General features: G+C 42.9%; 1 protein-coding gene across 1 annotated transcript; it reads left to right on the forward strand.

Moving 5' to 3' along the window:
* The first annotated feature begins 73 nt into the window (after positions 1 to 73).
* Positions 74 to 27,760, forward strand: LOC138663947 (oocyte zinc finger protein XlCOF6-like). Its single transcript, XM_069750322.1, has 7 exons — positions 74 to 125; positions 4,154 to 4,303; positions 4,453 to 4,632; positions 4,716 to 4,839; positions 4,923 to 5,020; positions 8,777 to 8,867; positions 25,728 to 27,760. The coding sequence occupies exons 1-7, from the start codon at positions 99 to 101 to the stop codon at positions 27,011 to 27,013; spliced, it is 1,956 nt and encodes a 651-aa protein (XP_069606423.1). The 5' UTR covers positions 74 to 98; the 3' UTR covers positions 27,014 to 27,760.

Genomic DNA, 27,760 nt, shown 5'->3' on the forward strand with positions numbered 1-27,760 from the left:
CAGAGTCCTATATATACTGAGGCCCCTGATCATGTGACCCCTGACTCCTCCCCTCCTGTGATCTCATCACAGGTCCTGTGCACACAGAACAGCCATATATGTGGTGTGCGGCTCTGCAGGTGAAGGTAGGTGCTGTAGATTCCCCATTACTGGCCGCAGGCGCTATTACATTTGTATTTGTCATTCTGGGCTTCATATAAGGGAACCTGTCATGTTGAGGGTAGAAAACATCAGCGATTCTCTCATCGTCTTCCTGCATTGTCACCAGTTGGCACTCATTTCTCCTCCGTCCCATAGACGATGAATAGAGAGAAGCGCACACGTCCCCTGTAGAAGCCTCTCTGCAGTTCTGTATACCGGACTTGTTTCTATCACGGTTTCTTCAGGCGACATTTATAATTGCGGCAGTTATAATGAATGACTCCTGTAAATCCCCCTCATGGCCGCTCCCCGGGACCCTCCCAGTGTCATTGCACTTTGTATTTCCAGAGTCCCTGTGACCAGAACGTCTCCTGTATTAGTAATCTGCCCCATTATCCGTGTAGATGGCAGATTCTGGGGAAAGGACACAAAACACATTGAGTTCAGTCTGCGCTCCATCTTTATGACATACTAGCTGAAGAGCCCGGCGTTGCCTGGGCATATATATATATCTGTGGTTAGTTATAGCACCTCACTTCTCTTATTTTCCCATCACGCCTCTCATTTTCCCCTTCACATCTCTCATTTTCTCCCTTACACCTCTCATTTTCCCCCTCACTCCTCTTATTTTCCCCCTCACTCCTCTCATTCCCCCCCAACACTTGTCATTTCGACCTCACATCTGTCATTTTCCGATCACTCCACTATTTTCCCTCACTCCTCTCATTTTGCACTCACACCTTTTCATTTTCACCTCACACCTCTCATTTTCCCCTCAGTATATACATGTTTGTCATCTAGCTTATATATAGTATACACCTGTATGTCATCTCCTGTATATAGTATATACCTGTATGTCATCTCCCCTGTAAATAGTATATACCTGCTGTATGTCATCTCCTCCTGTATATTGTATATACATATGTGTCATCTCCTCCTGTATATAGTATATACCTGTATGTCATCTCTTATGTACAGTGGGGCAAAAAAGTATTTAGTCAGTCAGCAATAGTGCAAGTTCCACCACTTAAAAAGATGAGAGGCGTCTGTAATTTACATCATAGGTAGACCTCAACTATGGGAGACAAACTGAGAAAAAAAAATCCAGAAAATCACATTGTCTGTTTTTTTAACATTTTATTTGCATATTATGGTGGAAAATAAGTATTTGGTCAGAAACAAAATTTCATCTCAATACTTTGTAATATATCCTTTGCTGGCAATGACAGAGGTCAAACGTTTTCTGTAAGTCTTCACAAGGTTGCCACACACTGTTGTTGGTATGTTGGCCCATTCCTCCATGCAGATCTCCTCTAGAGCAGTGATGTTTTTGGCTTTTCACTTGGCAACACGGACTTTCAACTCCCTCCAAAGGTTTTCTATAGGGTTGAGATCTGGAGACTGGCTAGGCCACTCCAGGACCTTGAAATGCTTCTTACGAAGCCACTCCTTCGTTGCCCTGGCGGTGTGCTTTGGATCATTGTCATGTTGAAAGACCCAGCCACGTTTCATCTTCAATGCCCTTGCTGATGGAAGGAGGTTTGCACTCAAAATCTCACGATACATGGCCCCATTCATTCTTTCATGTACCCGGATCAGTCGTCCTGGCCCCTTTGCAGAGAAACAGCCCCAAAGCATGATGTTTCCACCACCATGCTTTACAGTAGGTATGGTGTTTGATGGATGCAACTCAGTATTCTTTTTCCTCCAAACATGACAAGTTGTGTTTCTACCAAACAGTTCCAGTTTGGTTTCATCAGACCATAGGACATTCTCCCAAAACTCCTCTGGATCATCCAAATGCTCTCTAGCAAACTTCAGACGGGCCCGGACATGTACTGGCTTAAGCAGTGGGACACGTCTGGCACTGCAGGATCTGAGTCCATGGTGGCGTAGTGTGTTACTTATGGTAGGCCTTGTTACATTGGTCCCAGCTCTCTGCAGTTCATTCACTAGGTCCCCCCGCGTGGTTCTGGGATTTTTGCTCACCGTTCTTGTGATCATTCTGACCCCACGGGGTGGGATTTTGCGTGGAGCCCCAGATCGAGGGAGATTATCAGTGGTCTTGTATGTCTTCCATTTTCTAATTATTGCTCCCACTGTTGATTTCTTCACTCCAAGCTGGTTGGCTATTGCAGATTCAGTCTTCCCAGCCTGGTGCAGGGCTACAATTTTGTTTCTGGTGTCCTTTGACAGCTCTTTGGTCTTCACCATAGTGGAGTTTGGAGTCAGACTGTTTGAGGGTGTGCACATGTGTCTTTTTATACTGATAACAAGTTTAAACAGGTGCCATTACTACAGGTAATGAGTGGAGGAAAGAGGAGACTCTTAAAGAAGAAGTTACAGGTCTGTGAGAGCCAGAAATCTTGATTGTTTGTTTCTGACCAAATACTTATTTTCCACCATAATATGCAAATAAAATGTTAAAAAAACAGACAATGTGATTTTCTGGATTTTTTTTTCTCAGTTTGTCTCCCATAGTTGAGGTCTACCTATGATGTAAATTACAGACGCCTCTCATCTTTTTAAGTGGTGGAACTTGCACTATTGCTGACTGACTAAATACTTTTTTGCCCCACTGTACATAAGAGATGACATACAGGTATATACTATATACCTGTATGTCATTTCCTATATATAGTATATACCTGTATGTCATCTCCTGTATGTAGTATATACCTGTATGTCATCTCCCCTGTATATAGTATATACCTGCTGTATGTCATCTCCTCCTCTATATACCTATGTGTCATCTCTTTAATATAGTATATACCTGTAAGTCATCTACTCCTGTATATAGTATATACCTGTAAGTCATCTCCTCTTGTATATAGTATGTACCTGTGTGTCATCTGCTCCTGTATATAGTATATTCCTGTGTGTCATCTCCTCCTGTATATAGTATGTACAGTACCTGTATGTCATCTCCTCCTGTATATAGTATATACCTGTGTGTCATCTCCTATATATAGTATATATCCGCAATCCGGGATCCGCAATCCAGAGCACTGTTAACTGGGCTGGCTGAGTCCGGCCGGTCCGAAGGCACATCCAGAGTTCCCTTTGCAGGTGGAAATCAGTGCCTACCAACTAGCGCCTGTGTGTTGTAGTTCTTCCCTGCTGTGCATTCGGGATAGTCCTCACAATTTTCGTATCTGTTCTTTCTCTTTCTCTCCGTTCCCCAAGTTATTGTCTGGATAGGACGCACCCGTTTGACGGGAAGGCTCAGAGCTATTCTGGGACCCTAGGGACGCCCCTCTCCAACTTTGCCCCCTATGTCTGCTTAGGTGATGTAAGGTAGACAGCCAACCTAAAATCAACTGTCCTGCCGCTGTTTGAAGTAATGCTTGGAGTCTGTTACTTCCTCGGCGTTCCGGCCACCGGCTAGGATGTTGCTGATCACGGGGCACGACTTCTACTGGATATCTCCTTGTGCTGTGATTTCATTTCTCACTTCTCCACAATATCCTTCACTTCGTGTCCTTCCTTAGGATGCCACCGCAAGTTAGTGCAGGCGCGGCTCCGTACGTTCTGTCCTTCTGCTAGGTACCTGCCAGGAACCCACCCCTGACAGGTCCTCCCTGGAGCTCTCCCAGGCTGCGTTCTGTCCTAACTTCCTATCCAACCCCCAGTTTTACCAAAGTGTGAGGAGTGGCCTAATACATAGTGCCTTTTGCTCCTCCTGGTGGCCGGAGTGTGAAGTGTAATGTGTGACTGTGATACCTGGTCAGGTGAACTCCTTTAGTGCAATCAGACATAACACCACTCCCCTTAGTGGCAGAGCGACATTACTGCAATGACCAGGACTCTGGGGCGCTGCATTTACATCGCTGCAATAAGGATACTGGATGCCGGAATGTCTGAGATCTAATTGTTCTGTTGCATGATGGTTTATGGAGATCATCTGCCAGACATGCTGCCACCATGAAGATGTGATGTGGAAAACATTCCTTCATAACATATGGAATAGATTCTTTATGATGTTACATCAGCTCATCTTCTTTACATTCAGTTCCCTGCAATATCGGATCCTCTCAGTGGAGATCTTCTATATAAGAGAGACTTCCTGATTGGCCCGCCAAGGATGGATAAGGAAAGGAACAAGATGGCAGAGAGGATATTACACCTCACCCTAGAGATTCTATGCCGGCTTACTGGAGAGGTGAGGGATTCTGATGACGTCACATTACATCCTTTACATCCTACACATTACATTCTTATCTATGGCAATAATAGAAGGATGAAACTGTAGAGGTGAGGACTCTGGAAATGTCTGTAGTGAGATTTATTAATGTGTCTCTCCATAACCAGGATTACACAGTAGTGAAGAAGATCTCTAATGAGCGCTGTCAGGCCCCTGTGTCTGAGGGATGGGGAAGACCCCTGAGCACAATCACAGGACCTCTACCTCACCCCCTGATACATGAGGACATCAATGACCAGAAGATCCTAGAACTTGTCTACAAGATGATTGAGCTGCTGACTGGAGAGGTGACACTGTTGGGAATGCTGGGACATTATTCTGTAACTCTATGAAGGTATCGAGTGGATGATGGTATCATTTTATATATCAGGTTCCTATAAGGTGTCAGGATGTCGCCGTCTATTGCTCCCTGGAGGAGTGGGAGTATTTAGAAGAACACAAAGATCTGTACAAGGACGTCATGATGGAGGTTCCCCAGCCCCTCACATCACCAGGTAATAGACAGGACTAAATACACACGGCCTATAATTATCTGTATGTAAAGAATGAATTCAGTCCCTGTTTATGTTTCCTCCAGCTCTATCCAGTAAGAGGACAACACCAGAGAGATGTCCCTGTCCTCTTCTTCCACAGGACTGTAAACAAGAAGATACCAATGTTCCTCAGGATCATCAGGTAGATGGAGAGAAGGTGTAATGAGATCTCCCCTATGATGTGTAGACGGCTGTGAAGGTCTTGTGTTCAGTCTTGTTTTATCCACCAGTATTATATTGAATACACATATATACAAAAGTAAATATATAGCATGCATTAGAAAATAATGCTAAGCCTACAACATAATGCACAACTCAAAGAATCATAATAAACGTAATTTTATTAATCATAAAAAGTATCACATAACATATATAAAAGGGAGAACAAAAACCAGGTGGAAAAAAGCACGGGGTATCACAGAGACCAGTATAGTATATGTTGTGGCTCCTAAATTCAAGTAATAAATATGGGTATATCCCCAATGAACATTAGATCATATGTACACAATAGTTCCCATATTTGTATCCACAAAATATAGAAATAACTGTCATGTCTGGGGAAAGGTCACCATTTCTAAAAACTATATCGCAAAAAATGTTATGGTGCCACAAGGTGTATTGTTTTAAGGAAATCAATAGTACCAAAATGCTGTCTGATATGAAAAATATACAATAAGGGTACAATAAAAAGCAAAAGACTATGTGTCAAAGTCTCAAATTGTGTGCACAAATTTGTATAGCAGCACAGTGCAGTTATTTATGCGGCACAACAACGTAGACAGTTCACATTGAATTTATATAGCAGCACAATATACTAATTTGTATAGCAACACAGTGCAAATAGCAGCACATTTACATTGAATTTATATAGCAGCACAATATACTAATTTGTATAGCAGCACATTGCAAATAGCAGCACATTTATATAACAGTACAATGTAGTTTCTATATATCCGATATACCTGGAGCCCATAAACCAGACCAAAAAAGCGACTATGTAGTAAGGTGAAATACTTAACCATATGGGTGGTCCTGTGGTAGGAGACGCGTCTTGTGGGTGGAGCTGGGCTCCGGCGATACCATGCATTGTAGAACATACGCGCCTACCACCAGCTGTTCACCGCTTATTCATCATACACATAACCACCGATTGGCTCCCTGTCAGTTAAATACTAGTCCATCAGTCACTAACTCATTCCCTCGTCAAAGCTCAGGCGAAACGCGCGTCGGGCAGGTGCGGGCTACCACAGGACCACCCATATGGTTAAGTATTCCACCTTACTACATAGTCGCTTTTTTGGTCTGGTTTATGGGCTCTAGGTGTATCGGATATATAGAAACTACATTGTACTGTTATATAAATGTGCTGCTATTTGCACTGTGCTGCTATACAAATTAGTATATTGTGCTGCTATATAAATTCAATGTAAATGTGCTGCTATTTGCACTGTGTTGCTATACAAATTAGTATATTGTGCTGCTATATAAATTCAATGTGAACTGTCTACGTTGTGGTGCCGCATAAATAACTGCACTGTGCTGCTATACAAATTTGTGCACACAATTTGAGACTTTGACACATAGTCTTTTGCTTTTTATTGTACCCTTATTGTATCTTTTTCATATCAGACAGCATTTTGGTACTATTGATTTCCTTAAAACAATACACCTTGTGGCACCATAACATTTTTTGCGATATAGTTTTTAGAAATGGTGACCTTTTTCCAGACATGACAGTTATTTCTATATTTTGTGGATACAAATATGGGAACTATTGTGTGCATATGATCTAATGTTCATTGGGGATATACCCATATTTATTACTTGAATTTAGGAGCCACAACATATACTATACTGGTCTCTGTGATACCCCGTGCTTTTTTCCACCTGTTTTTTGTTCTCCCTTTTATATATCTTATGTGATACTTTTTATGATTAATAAAATTACGTTTATTATGATTCTTTGAGTTGTGCATTATGTTGTAGGCTTACCACCAGTATTATATGCTTTACTAGATGGTGGCCCGATTCTAACGCATCGGGTATTCTAGAATATGCATGTCCACGTAGTATATTGCCCAGCGACGTAGTATATTGCCCAGCCACGTAGTATATTGCCCAGCGACGTAGTATATTGCCCAGCCACGTAGTATATTGCCCAGCGACGTAGTATATTGCCCAGCGACGTTGTATATTGCCCAGTCACGTAGTATATTGCCCAGTCACGTAGTATATTGCCCAGCCACATAGTATATTGCCCAGTCACGTATTGCCCAGCCACATAGTATATAGCAGAGCCACATAGTACGGTATATTGCCCAGCGACGTAGTATATTGCCCAGCGACGTTGTATATTGCCCAGTCACGTAGTATATTGCCCAGTCACGTAGTATATTGCCCAGCCACATAGTATATTGCCCAGTCACGTATTGCCCAGCCACATAGTATATAGCAGAGCCACATAGTACGGTATATTGCCCAGTCAAGTAGTATATTGCCCAGCCACATAGTATATAGCAGAGCCATGTAGTATATTGTCCAGCCACATAGTATATTGCCCAGTCACGTAGTATATAGCAGAGCCACGTAGTATATTGCCCAGTCACGTAGTATATTGCCCAGCCACATAGTATATAGCAGAGCCACATAGTATATTGCCCAGCGACGGAGTATATTGTCCAGCCACATAGTATATTGCCCAGCCACATAGTATATTGCCCAGTCACGTAGTATATTGCCCAGCCACATAGTATATAGCAGAGCCACATAGTATATTGCCCAGTCACGTAGTATATTGCCCAGCCACATAGTATATAGCAGAGCCACATAGTATATTGCCCAGCGACGGAGTATATTGTCCAGCCACATAGTATATTGCCCAGCCACGTAGTATATTGCCCAGTCACGTAGTATATTGCCCAGCCACATAGTATATAGCAGAGCCACATAGTATATTGCCCAGCGACGGAGTATATTGTCCAGCCACATAGTATATTGCCCAGCCACGTAGTATATAGCAGAGCCACGTAGTATATTGCCCAGTCACGTAGTATATTGCCCAGGCACGTAGTATATTGCCCAGTCACGTAGTATATTGCCCAGCACAGAGCCACGTAGTATAGAGACTTAAAAAAAATAAAAAATAAACATATACTCACCTTCCGAAGGGCCGTTGAAGTCCTGCTATACTCACCCTCCGCCGCCTTTCCCGCTCCTCGCCACGCTCCCGGGACCGCTCCATTGCAAACGGCAGCTTGTGGTCCCATCCCAGGGCTGGTGTCAGCAGGACCTATGATGACATCGCGGTCACATGACCGTGACGTCACGGCAGGTCCTTGCCACACACCAGCCTTGGGACGGGACCGGAAGCTGCCGTTTGCAATGGAGCGGTCCCGGGAGCGTGGCGAGGAGCGGGAAAGGCGGCGGAGGGTCAGTGTAGCAGGTTTTTTGTTTTTTTTAAATTATTTTTAACATGACATATTTTTACTATTGCTGCTGCATATGCAGCATCAATAGTAAATAGTTGGGGACACACAGGGTTAATAGCAGCGGTAACGGAGTGCGTTACACCACGGGCCGTTACCGCTGCCATTAACCCTGTGTGAGCGGTGAGTGGAGGAAATTATGGAGCGGGCGCCGGGCAGTGAGTGCAGGGGAGTAGGAGAGGGACTAATCAGACTGTGACCGTCGCTGATTGGTCGCGGCAGCCATGACAGACAGCTGCCGAGACCAATCAGCGAACGAATAACCGTGACAGAAGGACAGACAGACGGAAGTACCCCTTAGACAATTATATAGTAGATACCTGTGTAATGAGAACGGTGGAAATGGCAGGATTAGAGCTGATCATAGATGTGACTTCTCCATCTGTCTGTGACTTTTACAATATTTGTTTCAGGGTAAAGATCTGACCCATATTAATACTACAGAGACCTATGTGAGGGGTGATGAGTGGTGTAAAGAGGAGATTCATACAGATAACCGCCCAGGTGAGTAGTAACCACTAAATGTAGAGAAGTCACAGATTATCCTTCCTGTAGAATACTATGTTTCATTTTTAGGGATTGTTCTCTCAATACTTTTTGATGTGCATTTTTACTGATCGAAGGATTTCATGCTTAACCCCTTAGTGACAGAGCCAATTTGGTACTTAATGATCAAGCCAATTTTTACAATTCTGACCACTGTCACTTTATCAGGTTATAACTCTGGAACGCTTCAACGGATCCCGCTGATTCTGAGATTGTTTTTTCGTGACATATTGTACTTCATGTTAGTGGTAACATTTCCTCGATATTACTTGCGATTATTTATGAAAAAAAAAAAGAAATATGGCGAAAATTTTTGCAATTTTGCAATTTTCAAACTTTGTATTTTTATGCCCTTAAATCAGAGAGATATGTCACGAAAAATAGTTAATAAATAACATTTCCCACATGTCTACTTTACATCAGCACAATTTTGGAAACAAAATTTTTTTTGTTAGGGAGTTATAGGGGTTAAAAGTTGACCAGCAATTTCTAATTTTTACAAGACTTTTTTTTAGGGACCACATCACATTTCAAGTCATTTTGAGGGGTCTATATGATAGAAAATAACCAAGTGTGACACCATTCTAAAAACTACACCCCTCAAGGTTCTCAAAACCACATTCAAGAAGTTTATTAACCCTTTACGTGCTTCACAGGAACTGAAACAATGTGGAAGGAAAAATTGAACATTTAACTTGTTTTTCCAAACATTTTAATTCAGAACCATTTTTTTTATTTTCACAAGTGTAAAAACAGAAATGTAACCATAACTTTTGTTATGCAATTTCTCCTGAATACGCCAATACCCCATATGTGGGGGTAAACCACTGTTTGGGCGCACCGCAGAACTTGGAAGTGAAGGAGCGCCGTTTGACTTTTTCAATGCAGAATTGGCTGGAATTGACATCGGACGCCATGTCACGTTTAGAGAGCCCCTGATGTGCCTAAGCAGTGGAAACCCCCCACAAGTGACACCATTTTATAAACTAGACCCCCTTAAGGAACTTATCTAGATGTGTGGTGAGCACTTTGAACCCCCAAGAGCTTCACAGAAGTTTATAACGTTGAGCCGTGAAAATAAAAAATCACATTTTTTCTACAAAAATGATATTTTTGCCCCCAAATTTTTATTTTTACAAGGGTAACAGGAGAAATTAGACCACAAAAGTTGTAGTGCAATTTCTCCTGAGTACGTCGATACCCAATATGTGGGGGTAAACCACTGTTTGGGCGCACCGCAGAGCTTGGAAGAGAAGGAGTGCCGTTTTACTTTTTCAATGTAGAATTGTCTGGAATTGAGATCGGACGCCATGTCGCGTTTGGAGAGCCCCTGATGTGCCTAAACAGTGGAAACCCCCCACAAATGACACCATTTTGGAAACTAGACCCCTTAAGGAACTTATCTAGATGTGTGGTGAGCACTTTGAACCCCCATGTGCTTCACAGAAGTTTATAACGTTGAGCCGTGAAAATAAAAAATCGCATTTTTTCTACATAAATGATATTTTTGCCCCCAAATTTTTATTTTTACAAGGGTAACAGGAGAAATTAGACCACAAAAGTTGTAGTGCAATTTCTCCTGAGTACGTCGATACCCAATATGTGGGGGTAAACCACTGTTTGGGCACACCGCAGAGCTTTGAAGAGAAGGAGTGCCGTTTTACTTTTTCAATGTAGAATTGTCTGGAATTGAGATCGGACGCCATGTCGCGTTTGGAGAGCCCCTGATGTGCCTAAACAGTGGAAACCCCCCACAAGTGACCCCATTTTGGAAACTAGACCCCCCCTGGAACTTATCTAGATGTGTGGTGAGAACTTTGAATGCCCAAGTGCTTCACAGAAGTTTAGAATGCAGAGTCATGAAAATAAAAATAAAAAATTTTTCCACAAAAAAGATGTTTTAGCCCCCAAGTTTTTATTTTCACAAGGGTAACAAGAGAAATCGGACCCGAAAAGTTGTTGTCCAATTTGTCCTGAGTATGCTGGTACCCCATATGTGGGGGTAAACCATTGTTTGGGCGCACGGCAGAGCTCGGAAGGGAAGGAGCGCCGTTTTGGAATGCAGACTTTGATAGAATGGTATGCGGGCGTTATGTTGCGTTTGCAGAGCCCCTGATGTACCTAAACAGTAGAAACCCTCCACAAGTGACCCCATTTTGGAAACTAGACCCCCCAAGGAACTTATCTAGATGTGTGGTGAGAACTTTGAATGCCCAAGTGCTTCACAGAAGTTTAGAATGCAGAGTCGTGAAAATAAAAATATATTTTTTTTCCACAAAAAAGATTTTGTAGCCCCCCAAGTTTTTATTTTCACAAGGGTAACAGGAGAAATTGGACCACTAAAGTTGTTGTCCAATTTATCCCGAGTACGCTGATGCCCCATATGTGGGGGTAAACCACTGTTTGGGCGCACGGCAGAGCTCAGAAGGGAGGGAGCACCATTTGACTTTTTGAGCGCAAAATTGGCTGTCGTGTTTGGAGACCCCCTGATGTACCTAAACAGTGGAAACCCCCCAATTCTAGCTCCAACCCTAACCCCAACACACCCCTAACCCTAATCCCAACCCGATCCATAATTCTAATCACTAACCCTAACGATAATCACAACCCTTACCCCAAAACAACCCTAATGTCAACCCTAACCATAACCCTAATCAAAACCCTAAATCCAAAACACCCCTAATCCTAATCTCAAACCTAACCCTAATCCCAATACACCCCTAATCACAACCCTAACCTTAACCCTAACCCAAACCTAACCCTAATCCCAAGCGTAACCCTAATGCCAACCCTAACCCTAATACCAACCCTAATCCAAACCCTAACGCTAATCCCAACTCTAACCCTAACTTTAGCCCCAACCCTAACCCTAACTTTAGCCCCAACCCTAACCCTAGCCCTAAGGCTACTTTCACACTTGCGTCGTTTGGCATCCGTCGCAATCCGTCGTTTTGGACAAAAAACAGATCCTGCAAATGTGCCCGCAGGATGCGTTTTTTGCCCACAGACTTGTATTGGCGACGGATCGTGACGGATGGCCACACGTCGCGTCCGTCATGCACTGGATCAGTTGTGTTTTGGCGGACCATCGGCACAAAAAACGTTCAATGTAACGTTTTTTTGTACGTCGCGTCTGCCATTTCTGACCGCGCATGCGTGGCCGTAACTCCGCCCCCTCCTCCCCAGGACATAGATTGGGCAGCGGATGCGTTGAAAAACTACATCCGCTGCCCACGTTGTGCACAATTTTCACAACGTGCGTCGGTATGTCGGTATGTCGGTATATTACGGCAACGCGTTTCAATCCATAAGGATCTTACTCATGCCCAGGCATGAGTAAGATCCTTATGGATCAAAACGCGTTGCCGTAATATTTGCTATCATCCACATGTCCACCACGTGTATTGGATTACCCTTTTAACTTTGGATTAATAAAGACTTTCATCATTTATCGGAGCTGGAGTATCTACACATTTTTTCATTGCTGTCGCTTGGCGTTCTGGTCAGGACGAACTCTCGTGCTCTGCATCTGGTGGTCTGGTTGGTGAGCTGGCTACGGCTGTTTCAGCCGTTTTTTCTTTTGTATTTGCTGGCTATTCATTTTGACTCCTGTCTTAGGGGGATTCTTTTCCATTTTCCATTTTGTGAGGTTTTGTTAACCGTTTCAATACTATCAAGGGAGAAAAGCAACATGGAAAAAGGTGCACACCTAAGAGTACAAAAGCAATTACATTTTATTAAACACCATATAGCTCCAAGATTATAAACAATTAAAACCAAAGCCTCCCAATACATACAAGTGCTTCTCACAAAATTAGAATATCATCAAAAAGTTAATTTCAGTTCTTCAATACAAAAAGTGATACTCATATATTATATAGAGTTGTTACAAACAAAGTGAGCTATTTCAAGTGTTTATTTCTGTTAATATTGATGATTTTGGCTTACAGCCAATGAAAACCCCAAAGTCATTATTTCAGTAAATTAGAATAGTTAACAAAAACACCTGCAAAGGCTTCCTAAGCATCTAAAAAGGTCCCTAAGTCTGTTTCAGTAGCCTCCACAATCATGGGGAAGACTGCGGACTTGACAGATGCATTAATATGATTTAATACAATAATGCATATATAGAATAATAAGTGCTATCTCTCAGGATTGACAAAATAGAATCAAATACATACAAATTTAATGCACTAATGAATCCCTAGGTGAAATAAATAATTCCAGTTAGATATATAGTCATGTTCAGAAGTGTTGGCATCCTTGGAATTGTTCCAAAAATTTTTTTTCCAGAAAACAAGGCCATATAATTAACCCCTTAACGACCGCCGATACGCCTTTTAACGGCGGCAGTTAAGGGTACTTAAACCACAGCGCCGTTAATTAACGGAGCTGTGGAAAAAGTGAATAGCGCCTCCCAGAGTCGCATTTTCTCTGGGGTCTCGGTTTCCGGGGGTAGCCGAGACCCCAGAGAACATGATTTGGGGTTTTTTCACCGACCCCCGAGTTGCAATCGCCGATAATTAACCGTTTACCGCCGATTGCAAAAAAAAAACCCCGATTTCCCTTTTAATTTCTCTGTCCTCCGATGAGATCGCACATCAAAGGACAGAGAAATGGGGTCCCAGATAGCCCCCCGATACTCATCTGTCTCCCCTGGTGCTCCTCGTGGCTCCCGATGGGCGCCGCCATCTTTTTCCGGCAAAAAAATGGCAGGCGCATGTGCAGTGCGCCCGCTGCCTGGCACCGGGAGGATCTTTGGGGTCTTGGCTGCCGGAGGTAGCCGAGACCCGAAAGAACATGATCGGGGGTCGGTTTTTACCGACCCCTGTTTTGCGATCGCCGGTAATTAACTGTTTATCGGCGGTCGTAAAAAAAAAAAAAAGCGATGTGTAATTCTCTGTCCTCTGATGTGATCGCACATCAGAGGACAGAAAAATAGGGGGATTCGGGGACCCTATTATACTTACCGGTGTCCCTGGGTCCTCCTGCGTCCTCTCCTGCCCGCCGGCTTCTTCATGGGTAAACAAAATGCGCCCGCCATCTGTCGCCATCTGCCGGCCGGCAGGAGAAAGCAGTTGGGGCTAAAATTAGGGTTAGGGTTGGGGCTAAATTTAGGGTTAGGGTTGGGGCTAAATTTAGGGTTAGGGTTGGGGCTAAATATAGGGTTAGGGTTGGGCTAAATTTAGGGTTAGGCTTCTTTCACACTTGCGTCGGTACGGGGCCATCTCAATGGGTCGGCCCGACATACCGACGGTCCGCCAAAACACAACTGATCCAGTGCATGACGGATGCGACGTGTGGCCATCCGTCGCGATCCGTCGGCAATACAAGTCTATGGGCAAAAAAAGCATCCTGCGGGTACATTTGCAGGATCCGTTTTTTGTCCAAATTGACGGATTGCGACGGATGCTAAACGACGCAAGTGTGAAAGTAGCCTTAGTGCTAGGGTTAGGGTTGGGGCTAAAGTTAGTGCTAGGGTTAGGGTTGGAGCTAAAGTTAGGGTTAGGGTTGGGGCTAAATTTAGGGTTAGGGCTAGGGTTGGGGCTAATGTTAGGGCTAGGGTTGCAGCTAAAGTTAGGGTTAGAGTTGGGATTAGGGTTAGGGTTTGGATTAGGGTTGGTATTAGGGTTAGGGTTGGCATTAGGGTTACGCTTGGGATTAGGGTTAGGTTTGGGATTAGGGTTAAGGTTAGGGTTGGGATTAGGTGTGTATTGGGATTAGGGTTAGGTTTGAGGTTAGGGTTGAGATTAGGATTAGGGGTGTGTTGGATTTAGGGTTTTGATTAGGGTTATGGATATGGTTGACATTAGGGTTGTTTTGGGGTTAGGGTTGTGATTATCGTTACGGTTGTGATTAGGATTATGGATCGGCTTGGGATTAGGGTTAGGGGTGTGTTGGGGTAAGGGTTGGAGTTAGAATTGGGGGGTTTCCACTGTTTAGGTACATCAGGGGGTCTCCAAACACGACAGCTCAAAAAGTCAAATGGTGCTCCCTCCCTTCTGAGCTCTGCCGTGCGCCCAAACAGTGGGATACCTGGGAATTCTGCTCTTGGGCTCCCTCCCGTGGTTATGAATGGTAGTACTGCGGTAGTTGAATCGCAGCATTTATCAGGTGTATCTATTTTTTGCAATTTGGGCTTGGCTATATAGCCTTGCTTGATCATTTAGTCAGTGCCAGTTGTCCATTATTTTTGGAGGATTCACATCCCTTCTGGTCTCTCCTGTTTGCTGTGCTTTTCTTCAAAGATAAGTCCTGGCTTTGTTTTTGCTGTCCACCTGCTGTGGACCTTATAGTTCTGTGCGTTTTCATGTTTTTGTCTTGTCCAGCTTAGTCTGTGAAGGATTTTTTGCAGCCTAGCTATTTCTCTGGAGATGCAGATATACCCTCCATGTCTTTAGTCAGATGTGGTGTTTTGTATTTTCTGTGGTGGATATTTTCTAGTGTTTTAATACTGACCGCATAGTACTCTGTTCTATTCTTTCTGTTTAGCTAGTATGGCCTCCTATGCTAAATCCTGATTTCATTTCTGCGTATGTTATTTCCCTCTCCTCTCACATTCAATATTTGTGGGGGGCTGTCTTTCCTTTGGGGTTTTTCTCTGAGGCAAGATAGGTTTCCTGTTTCTGTCTTTAGGGGTAGTTAATTCTTAGGCTGTGTCGAGGGGTCTAGGGAGTGTAAGGTACCCCCCACGGCTACTTCTAATTGCGCTGTTAAGTTCAGGATTTGCGGTCAGTACAGGTTCCACCTTCTCCAGAGTACGTCTCATGCTGCTCCAAGGCCACCAGATCATAACAGATACCCCCACATATGGGGCATCAGCGTACTTGGGATAAATTGGACAACAACTTTTGGGGTCCAATTTCTCCTGTTACCCTTGTGAAAATAAAAACTTGGGGGCTACAAAATCTTTTTTGCGGAAAAAAATATTTTTTATTTTCACGACTCTGCATTATAAACTTCTGTGAAGCACTTGGGCATTCAAAGTTCTCACCACACATCTATATAAGTTCCTTGGGGGGGGTCTAGTTTCCAAAATGGGGTCACTTGTGGGGGTTACTACTGTTTAGGTACATCAGGGGCTCTGCAAACGCAACATAACGCCCACAGACCATTCTATCAAAGTCTGCATTCCAAAATGGCGCTCCTTCCCTTCCGAGCTCTGCCGTGCGCCCAAACAGTGTTTCCCCCCCACATATGGGGCATCAGCGTACTCGGGATAAATTGGACAACAACTTTTGGGGTCCAATTTCTCCTTTTACCCTTGTTAAAATAAAAACTTGGGGGCTAAAAAATCTTGTGGAAAAAAAAATATTTTTTATGTTCACGACTCTGCATTATAAACTTCTGTGAAGCACTTGGGCATTCAAAGTTCTCGCCACACATCTAGATAAGTTCCATGGGGGGGCCTAGTTTCCAAAATGGGGTCACTTGTGGGGGGTTTCTACTGTTTAGGCACATCAAGGGCTCTCCAAACGCTACATGGCGTTCCAGCCAATTCTACATTGAAAAAGTAAAACGGCACTCCTCTTCCAAGCTCTGCGGTGCACCCAAACAGTGGTTTACCCCCACATATGGGGTATTGACGTACTCAGGAGAAAGTGCACAACAACTTTTGTGGTCTAATTTCTCCTGTTACCCTTGTGAAAATAAAAATGTGGGGGCAAAAAGATCATTTATGTAGAAAAAATGCGATTTTTTATTTTCACGGCTCTACGTTATAAACTTCTGTGAAGCACCTGTGGGTTTAAAGTGCTCACCACACATCTAGATAAGTTCCTTAAGGGGTCTAGTTTCCAAAATGGTGTCACTTGTGGGGGGTTTCCACTGTTTAGGCACATCAGGGGCTCTCCAAACGCAACATGGTGTCCGATCTCAATTCCTGCCAATTCTACATTGAAAAAGTAAAACGGCGCTCCTTCTCTTCCAAGCTCTGCGGTGCGCCCAAACAGTGGTTTAGCCCCACATTTGGGGTATCGACGTATTCGGGAGAAATTGCACAACAACTTTTGTGGTCTAATTTCTCCTGTTACCCTTGTGAAAATAAGAATTTGTGGGCGAAAAGATCATTTTTGTGTAAACAAATGCGATTTTTTTATTTTCACGGCTCTACGTTATAAACTTCTGTGAAGCACTTGGGGGCTCAAAGTGCTCACCACACATCTAGATTAGTTCCTTAAGGGGTTTAGTTTCCAAAATGGTGTCACTTGTGGGGGGTTTCCACTGTTTAGGCACATCAGGGGCTCTCTAAACATGGCATCCAATCTCAATTCCAGCCAATTCTGCATTGAAAAAGTCAAACGGCGTTCCTTCACTTCCAAGCTCTGCGGTGCGCCGAAACAGTGGATTACCCGCACATATGTGGTATCGGCGTATTCGGGAGAAATTGCACAACAAAATTTATGGTTTAATTTCTGTTTTTACACTTGTGAAAATAAAAAAAATGGTTCTGAAGTAAAATGTTTGCAAAAAAAAGTTAAATGTTCATTATTTCCTTCCACATTGTTTCAGTTCGTGTGAAGCACGTAAAGGGTTAATAAACTTCTTGAATGTGGTTTTGAGAACCTTGAGGGGTGCAGTTTTTAGAATGGTGTCACACTTGGTTATTTTCTATCATATAGACCCCTCAAAATGACTTCAAATGTGATGTGGTCCCTAAAAAAAATGGTGTTGTAAAAATGAGAAATTGCTGGTCAACTTTTAACCTTTATAATTTTTCCAAAATTGTGCTGATGTAAAGTAGACATGTGGGAAATGTTATTTAACTCTTTTTCGTGACATATCTCTCTGATTTAAGGGCATAAAAATACAAAGTTTGAAAATTGCAAAAATTTAAAAAATTTGCGCCATATTTCTGTTTTTTTCATAAATAATCGCAAGATTTTTTTTTTGACAAATATTAATAACATGCATTTAAAAAACATTTTTAAAGAAAAAATAGATGAGGGGTAAATTAAAGGGGTAGTGACACCTAAGTGCCACGTCCAAAGGCTCTTGGTTGAATATATCAGAGAGGCATAATCAGACCACACAAGAGTATATACATGATATTGTCTCCATCATTAATAAGTTAATAAAAAGCCGCACAAGAAGTATTAGGAATAGCAATGAAATAGCAGTAAAAATGAATAATTGGGAATATTCATAAAGACTCTAACTGAGATATAAAGTGACAAGTGCAAGTGCAATACAAAGTTACAGATAGAGACTACCTCAAAGAAGTCCAAAAATTATTGTCATTGCAAGAAAGCTAAACAAATCAAATCATGACTGCTGCAAGGTAATAACAGATGAAACACGCACAGGCATTAATAATGTGAGTGGTAAAATCAGAGCGCCATTAGTGAACCAACCTCAAAGCAGGACGTGGAAGAGGAACCCCAACGTGCGGTTCATATCGAAACGCGAAAGAGGCAATAAATCAGTGGATGGTACATATTATAGGACCAGTAGTGTCAGCTAGAAGGATCAATGGGTAGAGACTCCGAGACTCCAAGCATATCATGCAAAGAAAAGCCGCTTCCTCAGGGAAAACAGTCAACAACAAGTAGAGTAATCTTTTCACGACCTTTGATGTATAAGTATGTCAAAAGTTGTGTCCCTGCCTTTAATTCTGGCTTGGACGCTGAGACCGCATCTTTCCCGTCATATGAGAGCTGATCTGATCACCTGTCATGAGCCTCTAACAGCCGCAGATGGATCAGGGATCCACCTCATGGCCGGCGTTCATATGGGATCGTGATTTCTCCTATCCATAGCAGTGCTGAATCCCTGCTATGTGTAGCACAGGCGATCGGATGATCACAGCTTCAAGTCTCCTAAGGGGACTACTGAAGCCAGTAAAAAGCTACAACATTTTTTTTACAAAAATAAAAAACACAAATGTTCAAATCAATCCCCTGGAAAAACTAACAAAACAAATTAAAAATATGCATATTTGATATCGCTGCTTTCAGAAATGTCCGATATAAAGCAAATCAATCTGATCGGTAAATGGCGTAAGGAGGAAAATAAATAAAAATGCCCGAATTATGTTTTTTGGGCACTGCTGCCACATTGCAATAACAGACAATTAAAACATCATATGTACCCAAAATAGTATCAATAAAAACTACAGCTCAGGGAGCAAAAAATAAGACCCAACACCAAGCCAAATTCCAAAAAAAATGGAAAGAGTAGGGGTCTCAGAAAATGGCAACATAAGTGCAGCGCCCCAGAGTCCTGGTCGTTGCAGTAATGTCGCTCTGCCACTAAGGGGAGTGATGTTATGTCTGATTGCACTAAAGGAGTTCACCTGACCAGGTATCACAGTCACACATTACACTTCACACTCCGGCCACCAGGGGGAGCAAAAGGCACTATGTATTAGGCCAATCCTCACACTTTGGTAAAACTGGGGGTTGGATAGGAAGTTAGGACAGAACGCAGCCTGGGAGAGCTCCAGGGAGGACCTGTCAGGGGTGGGTTCCTGGCAGGTACCTAGCAGAAGGACAGAACGTTACGGAGCCGCGCCTTCACTACCGTGCAGCGGCATCCTAAGGAAGGACACGAAGCGAAGGATATTGTGGAGAAGTGAGAAACGAGATCACAGCACAAGGAGATAAAACCAGTAGGAGTCGTGCCCCGAGATCGGCAACATCCTACGCGTAGCCGGTGGCCGGAACGCCGATGAAGTAACAGACTTCAAGCATTACTTCAAACAGCGGCAGGACAGTTGATTATAGGTTGGCTGTCTACCTTAAATCACCTAAGCAGACATAGGGGGCAATTGTGGGAGAGGGGCGTCTCTAGGGTCCCAGAATAACTCCAGGCCTTCCCGTCAAACGGGTGCGTCCTATCCAGATAAACTTGGGGGACGGAGAGAACGAACGAATGCGAAAGTTGTGAGGACTATCCCGAATGGTCAGCAGGGAAGGACTACAACACACAGGCGCTAGTTGGTAGGCACTGATTTCCACCTGCAAAGGGAACTCTGGTTGTGTGTTATGATCTGGTGGCCTTGGAGCAGCATGAGACGTACTCTGGAGAAGGTGGAACCTGTACTGACCGCAAACCCTGAACTTAACAGCGCAACTGGAAGTAGCCGTGGGGTTGTACCTAACACTCCCTAGACCCCTCGACACAGCCTAAGAAATAACTACCCCTAAAGACAGAAACAGGAAACCTATCTTGCCTCAGAGAAAATCCCCAAAGGAAAGACAGCCCCCCACAAATATTGACTGTGAGAGGAGAGGGAAATAACATACGCAGAAATGAAATCAGGATTTAGCATAGGAGGCCATACTAGCTAAAAAGAAAGAATAGAACAGAGTACTATGCGGTCAGTATTAAAACACTAGAAAATATCCACCACAGAAAATATAAAACACCACATCTGACTAAAGACATGGAGGGTATATCTGCATCTCCAGAAAAATAGCTAGGCTGCAAAAAATCCTTCACAGACTAAGCTGGACAAGACAAAAACATGAAAATGCACAGAACTATAAGGTCCACAGCAGGTGGACAGCAAAAACAAAGCCAATACTTATCTTTGAAGAAAAGCACAGCAAACAGGAGAGACCAGAAGGGATGTGAATCCTCCAAAAACAATGGACAACTGGCACTGACTAAAGGATCAAGCAAGGCTATATAGCCCAGCCCAAATTGCAAAAAATAGATACACCTGATAAATGCTGCGATCCAACTACCGCAGCACTACCACTCATAACCACCGGAGGGAGCCCAAGAGCAGAATTCACAACAGATGTGCCTTCGGACCGGCCGGACTCAGCCAGCCCTGTTAGCAGTGCTCTGGATTGCAGACCCCGAAGTCTTCAGTAAAAAGGTAAAGAGACTGCAACCCTGTGTCCTCGTTATTAACTGCGCCTCCCATCATCGCCACCTACACTACTGGGAAGCCCTGGGGATATACTTCACCTGTGGGAAGGTATACCATCTAGCTGCCATTCCATCACCCCAGCGGACCCCTAAGCAGCGTCGGTCACCCTGACCGAATACCACAGGTAGCGTCACGAACCCTTGACAAACTTTCATCACCCTTTCATTGGACGCCCCTTAGCAGGGTCACGGACTGGGTCCAGCCACCGTGACAACCCCAGCACCGAGATACAGAGGACCAGTACCTAGTACCCCGCGGCCCTGCGTCTGGGGGCGCTCCATAAGCTTTTTTCACCACTTAAATAAAAAAGAGCCCATACATGTTTGGTATCTGCGTACACATAGAGACCTAAGTAATCATATTGCCAGGTCAGTTTTAGAATTTAGTGATTATGGTAAATTAAAAACACAAAACAGAATTGTGGAATTGCACTTTTTTTTAGCAATATCGTCGCATTTGGAATTTTTTTGCCTGTTCTCCAGTACGATATTTTAAAAACAATAGGTTAATTCAAAGTTACAACTCGTCTCACAAAAAACAAGCCCTCAAATAGCTATATTGACAGAAAAATAAAAACATATGGCTCTGGGAAGAAAGGGAGAAAAAAACTAAATCTCAAAAAAAACGGAAAATCGTGAGAGGGGTTTAAGTAGGTTCATAACCGCTTTCCAACATTTGGCGTACATTTACGCAGATGTCAGGCTCCCTCCCTTTGATGTGGGCTCCGGCGGTGAGCCCATATATTTCCCGGCACATGTCAGCTGTTTTGAACAGCTAACATGTGCCTGGATAGCCACGGGTGGAATTGTGATCCACCCGCAGCTATTAACCCATTAAATACCGCTGTCAAACTCTTGATAGCGGCATTTATCTTGCGCTTCCGGCAATTGCACCAGAAATCCGCCCACCAGTTGTTAGTTGTCGAGTACCCACCGCTGCACAGGGGGAATCTCAAACCATGTCCGCTGCGGTCTCCCATTCTCCTCTGGCCACAGTGGAGCTTGCTCAGCGGAGACATCGGTCCCAGCGTCTGGCTCAAGCTGATACTGTGCGCTTGGTTACTGCTGTCTTTTCAGGTCCTGCCTTTGTAGCCAGCACTGATCAGCAGTGAGCAGGCATTTCAGGGACTAAGTCATGCTTTTCCCATACTTATGGACACATTTTCAAATGGTGGGTGCCACAAGAAAAAATGAAGTGAGAGAGAAAATGCTAATAAAATCAATAAATTTATTCAGAACTTATTCTAAAAGTGTGTAACACATGATATAAAATTAGACAAAAAAGAAGGGGGTGAACGGAAACCTCCAAATACCAGGGGAGGCACACCACAGCACTATGGCACAACAAAAAATCCAAAAAAGCTAGATTAATATACCACAAGGCTATATTTATATTCAGAATTCATAAAGCTTATAGGATTTAGGTACCAAAAAACGTGCACAGCGCACAGAACTATATGTCAGATGGTGGTATGTTAAGAAAAGTGCGTATGATAACCAACCAGATAAACCCAGTGTATTAGCATCAATGTGCTGTGAAACACTTGGGGAGTGAAAGTGTAACCATATGCACTGATTAGATATATGGTTTGAGCAGATCTTAATTCTTAAACGGGGTAAATTACCTGTAATTATAGGTGTCAGGGGTCTGTGCGCCCATGTAGGGTGATGTGGAGGCCTCCCGCGCCCAACAAGCGCCGTTTCGCAGATAGCTTCTTCCAAATGGGGCACATTGATGCTAATTCACTGGGTTTATGTAAAACTGCATCCGCTGCCCCCGTTGTGATTTTATTTCACAGTATGCGTCGGCCCGACGCACTGCGACGGGCCCGTACCGACGCTAGTGTGAAAGTAGCCTAACATGATAGCTAAACAGCATAGTGAGAAAAAAGTCAAAACGCCAGAATTACTTTTTTTGGATTGCCGCAACATTGCATTAAAATGCAATAACGGGCGATCAAAAGATCGTATCTGCACCAAAATGGTATCATTAAAGACATCAGCTTGGCGTGCAAAAAATAAGCCCTCACCCAACCCGAGATCACGAAAAATGGAGAAGCCACGGGTATTGGAAAATGGTGCAATTTTTTTTTTTTTTACCAAAGTTTGGAATTTTTGTTTTCACCACTTAGATAAAAAAAAACCTAGACCGTGATTGTATTATTTACCTTACAGGGTTGATCAATGCTATGAAGGGATAATAAATATGCTAACTTTTAAAATTCCTTTATTCTTAAAAATAAAGGAATTTTAAAAGTTAGCATATTTGTTATCCCTTCATAGCATTGATTAACCTTGTAAGGTAAACAATACAACCACTTTTTTTTTTAATTTTTACAAAGTGTTGAATTTTTATATGCCACTAAGTCACCGGCTTATCAAGGTGCAGAATAAGATGGCAATGGAGGCTAGAAGAATGGAGGTCTGTCCTCTTCAGTGATGATTCCAGATTTTGTCTTGAATGCAACGATAGCCAGAGAGAGTTCTGGGGACTATGGGTGCCATGCAATAGCAGGGCTGGACGAACTATAAGTACAAAACGCAATAATTTTATTGATCACATGAACAAGTGAAGGAAGACGAGATAAAAAAGTGGGCAAACAAAAAACCATGCAGTGCAGAGAGCACTCAGCGATGATTCCAGTTTTTGTCTTGAATGCAACGATAGCCAGAGAGTGGTCTGCAGACTGCAGAGAATGTTACGCTAGTCCTACTCCCATAATTATGGTGTGGGGTGGTATAATGTTCGGTATCCGGTATCCGGTATCTAAAATTCATCCTAGGTACACTAATAGCTCGGCGTTGAAGTGGTATGGCCAGTCCTCCAAAGTATCACAGGAACTGTTTTTCAACACACACGACAACCCCAGGCTGCTTATTGCTTGTGGTACTGTGAGCTGCCAGTGTGGTCTAAACATGCTCCCATGTCCTACAATGTCTCTGGACTTCTCTGCCATTGACCACATCTGAGAACTTAGTTGGCAATTGCAGCACCAGATCTTGAGGGTTTTCTTGCCCAAGTGCATTCAGTGTGGCAGAACATTCCCTCATACGACCATTAATAACCTCATTGATAGCAACCAAAGCATGTAAGTGCATTTTTATACAAGCCACTCATACTCAATACTGAAAAGATGGAGATGTTTTAAAAATTTTGTTTCCATTTTTTATAATTTCCGAATTACTAACAGGTATTTCGCTGCTGTGATTTCCATAACTTCACAACTTTTCCTTCTGGGTGCTACAATTTCAGTATTGATGAGTGTGGTAAGTCTGGCGTATTGTGATTCGTCTCCCCCACTGCTCCCAAGGATTAGTATTGCCTGCCAGACGGACATCATGTCAACAGCACAGCAACCAATCAGTAAGCTGACTAGTAGTCACACTGTCAATGTAATGTCAGAGGTGCAGCCAATGCTAGACATGAGGAGTAGTGTCAGAGACTCACCAGTGGACCCCAGGAAGGTGAGTCCACCATAGTTTATTTTTTTAAAGCCAGATGCAGTGATGGAGATATTTTCTTTGAAAGGCAACAACCCCTTCAATGGTATTGGTTAGTGATGAGCGAGTATACTCATTGCTCGGGTTTTGCCGAGCAAGCTCGGGTGGTCTCCGAGTATTTGTGACTGCTTGGAGATTTAGGTTTTCGTTGACTCAGCCACATGATTTACAGCTGATATCCAGCCTGAGTACATGTGGGGGTTGCCTGGTTGCTAGGGAATCCCCACATGTAATAAAGCTGTCTAACAGTCGCAAATTATTCACCTGAGTCAACAAAAACTAAATCTCCAACCAGTCACAATACTCGGAGACCACCGAGCGTGCTTGGGAAAACTCGAGCAACGAGTATACTCGCTCATCACTAGTATTAGTCAGTTATTCTGTCATGATTGTGCTTACTAGCAAGGTTGTGCAAACTGTGGAAAGCCGATGATGGCTGAAACAGGCAGTGGATCCAAGACATGTCTTCTAAACAGGCATGCAGAGACTCTCTAGGAAACAGTAATTACCATGTTTTTCGGATTTTAAGACGCACTTTTTCCCCCCAAATTTGGGGCAAAATGTGGGTGCGTCTTATTATGCTGATATACCTTACTGGCCGCAGTGGAGCAAGGTCGCTGCTGGAGGAGGCAAGAGTGTAGCTTTGCTGCAAGCCACAGGCTTGGATGAGCAGGTGTTCCGATGTGCGCTACTGCTGGTGTAAGGTGGTGCGGGGGCTCTGCCGACATTTTGTGTAAGTCTAAAACAACCGCACTTACATGGTTCACGATGTGGTGGGCTTCGGGAAAATGGCTGCCAGGAGCAGCGCATGCGCAGATGGAGAACTCGGCACCAAGATCTCGGGAGATGAGATCTAAGCGCTGAGATCTCATTTCCTGAGATCTTGGAGCCGAGATCTCCATCTGTGCATGTGCCGCCGGCAGTCATTTTCCCGGAGTCACCGCATAGTGAACCATGTAAGTGCGGGGGGCTCTGGGCTTTCACAAAATGTCTGCAGAGCTTCCTCACCACTGAACACCCGCAGCGGCGCACATCGGAACACCCCCTCATCCTGGCCTGCAGCAACGCTCCACTCTTGACTCCTCTAGCAATGACACTGGGACCCCGCTTCACCGCAACCACCACCCCCGGGAAGCAATAAGATGCAAGGATTATAAGATGCACCACCATTTTATTCTACTATTTTTCTCCTGAGAATTTGGGGTACATCTTATAATCTGGTGCATCTTATAATTCACAAAATACAGTAGTCGCTGACTGGCATTTTACAGTTTATGAAGTTAAAATAATCTAGGTAATGCAGAGAAGTGAGGCTTATGGACCTCTAAGCATTGAGTGAGGCAGGAAGCAGTTCAGGAGCAACCCAAGATATTTTTTTTAGCAATCATTCAATATCTATTGAAAAATAAATATACATTTATTTTTTTTTGTTTACAGTTAACTGGACCGTGATCTCGGAGAAATACCAGATATTTTCACATTTTAATGCAAATGATCTTAGTATCACACATGATACTTTTGAAGAGCATACCATTACATCAGACATACCTGTACTCCTTCTTAAGAAAAATAAATATAACAAAAGGCATGGTGAACATCCAAGAGCACATACAAGAAAGAAGGCATTTTCATGTTTGGAATGTGGGAAATGTTGTATATCGAAATCTGATCTTACTAAACATCAAAGAATTCACACAGGGGAGAAGCCATTTTCATGCTCGGAATGTGAAAAAAGTTTTTCGGACAAATCATCTCTTGCTCAGCATCAGAAAATTCACACAGGGGAGAAGCCATTTTCATGTTCGGAATGTGGTAAAAGTTTTAATCGGAAGAAAAATCTTGCTTCACATCTGAAAATTCACACAGGGGAGAAGCCATTTTCATGCTCAGAATGTGAAAAAAGTTTTTCAAACAAATCATCTCTTGCTCAGCATCAGAAAATTCACACGGGGGAGAAGCGATTATCATGCTCAGAATGTGTAAAAAGTTTTTCAAACAAATCATCTCTTGTTGAACATCAGAAAATCCACACAGGGGAGAAACCATTTAAATGTTCAGAATGTGGGAAATGTTGTCTAACAAAATTTGATCTTTTTAAACATCAGAGAATTCACACAGGGGAGAAGCCATTTTCATGTTCAGAGTGTGGGAAATGTTTTTCAGACCAATCATCTCTTGCTCAGCATCAGAAAATTCACTCAGGGGAAAAGCCATTTTCATGCTCAGAATGTGGGAAATGTTGCATAACGAAATCTGTTCTAACTAAACATCAGAGAATTCACACAGGAGAGAAGCCATTTTCATGTTCAGAATGTGGGAAATGTTTTACACAAAAATCACATTTTGTTAGGCACCAGAGATTTCACAAAGGGGATAAGCCATTTTCATGTTCAGAATGTGGGAAATGTTTTACAGGGAAATCAAATCTTGTTATACATCAAAGATATCACACAGGAGAGAAGCCGTTTTCATGTTTAGAATGTGGGAAATGTTTTACAGGGAGATCACAACTTCTTAGACATCACAGATGTCATACAGGAGAGAAGCCGTTTTCATGTTTAGAATGTGGGAAATGTTTTAGAGATAAATCACATCTTGTTAGACATCACAGATTTCACACAGGGGAGAAACCATTTATTTGTTCAGAATGTGGAAAATGTTATAAACGGAAAACAAATCTTGCTACTCATTTGAAAATTCACACAGTGGAGAAGCCATTTTAATGTTTAGAATATGAGAAATACTGGTTTTCAAAATCTGATCTTGCTAACCATAAGGCAAGTCACACAATGGAGCAACCTTTTTCATGTTTAGTCTGTGGAAAATGTTTTCAACAGAAAGAAACTCTTACTAGACGTCTGAGAAATCACACAGGGGAGTAGCCATTTTTCTGACCAGAATATGGAAAATGTTTTACAAACACATCAAATCTAGTTACACACTGGAGAAGTCATGTAGGGGAGAAGTAATTTTCATTTTCAGAATGTGGGGAAAATTGTCTTACATGATTATTTTTTGTGAAAAATCACACAGGTAGGAAGACACTTTCTTATAAATAATTTATTTGGCAACTTGTATGAGTAACAGTCAATATAAATTCACATGTCGTCTTACAAGAGAAATGGAAAACAATTTAAAGCACTAAATGATGACTAATAAATGTAAGCTATTACCAATAATCATCTGTTATCAAAAAGCAAACAATGAAAAAAAAGCATCTATAAACTGATTAGTGCACTTTATTAGAGACATCCATCTACTAGCACATTGGACATCCTCTGGCCTCTCTAAGTGCAGCAATTTCTTGTCACAAAAATTTTAAATGTAGGAATATTGGCCCATGCAGGCTGGATGTCTTCTTGCAGGAGTGGCAAAAGATTGAATCTCTGTTTACTTCTTTCATTTCTAATTCAGACATCAGTGCTTTTATTTGCAAAAAAAAGGGGCACTTGTGGGGGGTTTCCGCTCTT

The sequence above is a fragment of the Ranitomeya imitator genome, chromosome 2, assembly GCF_032444005.1.
Source record: "Ranitomeya imitator isolate aRanImi1 chromosome 2, aRanImi1.pri, whole genome shotgun sequence".
Lineage (NCBI taxonomy): Eukaryota > Metazoa > Chordata > Amphibia > Anura > Dendrobatidae > Ranitomeya > Ranitomeya imitator.

What these genes read in the sequence shown, in the direction of transcription:
- LOC138663947 (XM_069750322.1), top strand. Translation starts at nt 99, where the DNA reads ATGTGGTGTGCGGCTCTGCAGGTGAAG. An exon ending in CCAGCCCCTCACATCACCAG is followed by an intron (nt 4,840 to 4,922) that starts GTAATAGACAGG and finishes TGTTTCCTCCAG; the next exon opens with CTCTATCCAGTAAGAGGACA. An exon ending in ATGTTCCTCAGGATCATCAG is followed by an intron (nt 5,021 to 8,776) that starts GTAGATGGAGAG and finishes TATTTGTTTCAG; the next exon opens with GGTAAAGATCTGACCCATAT.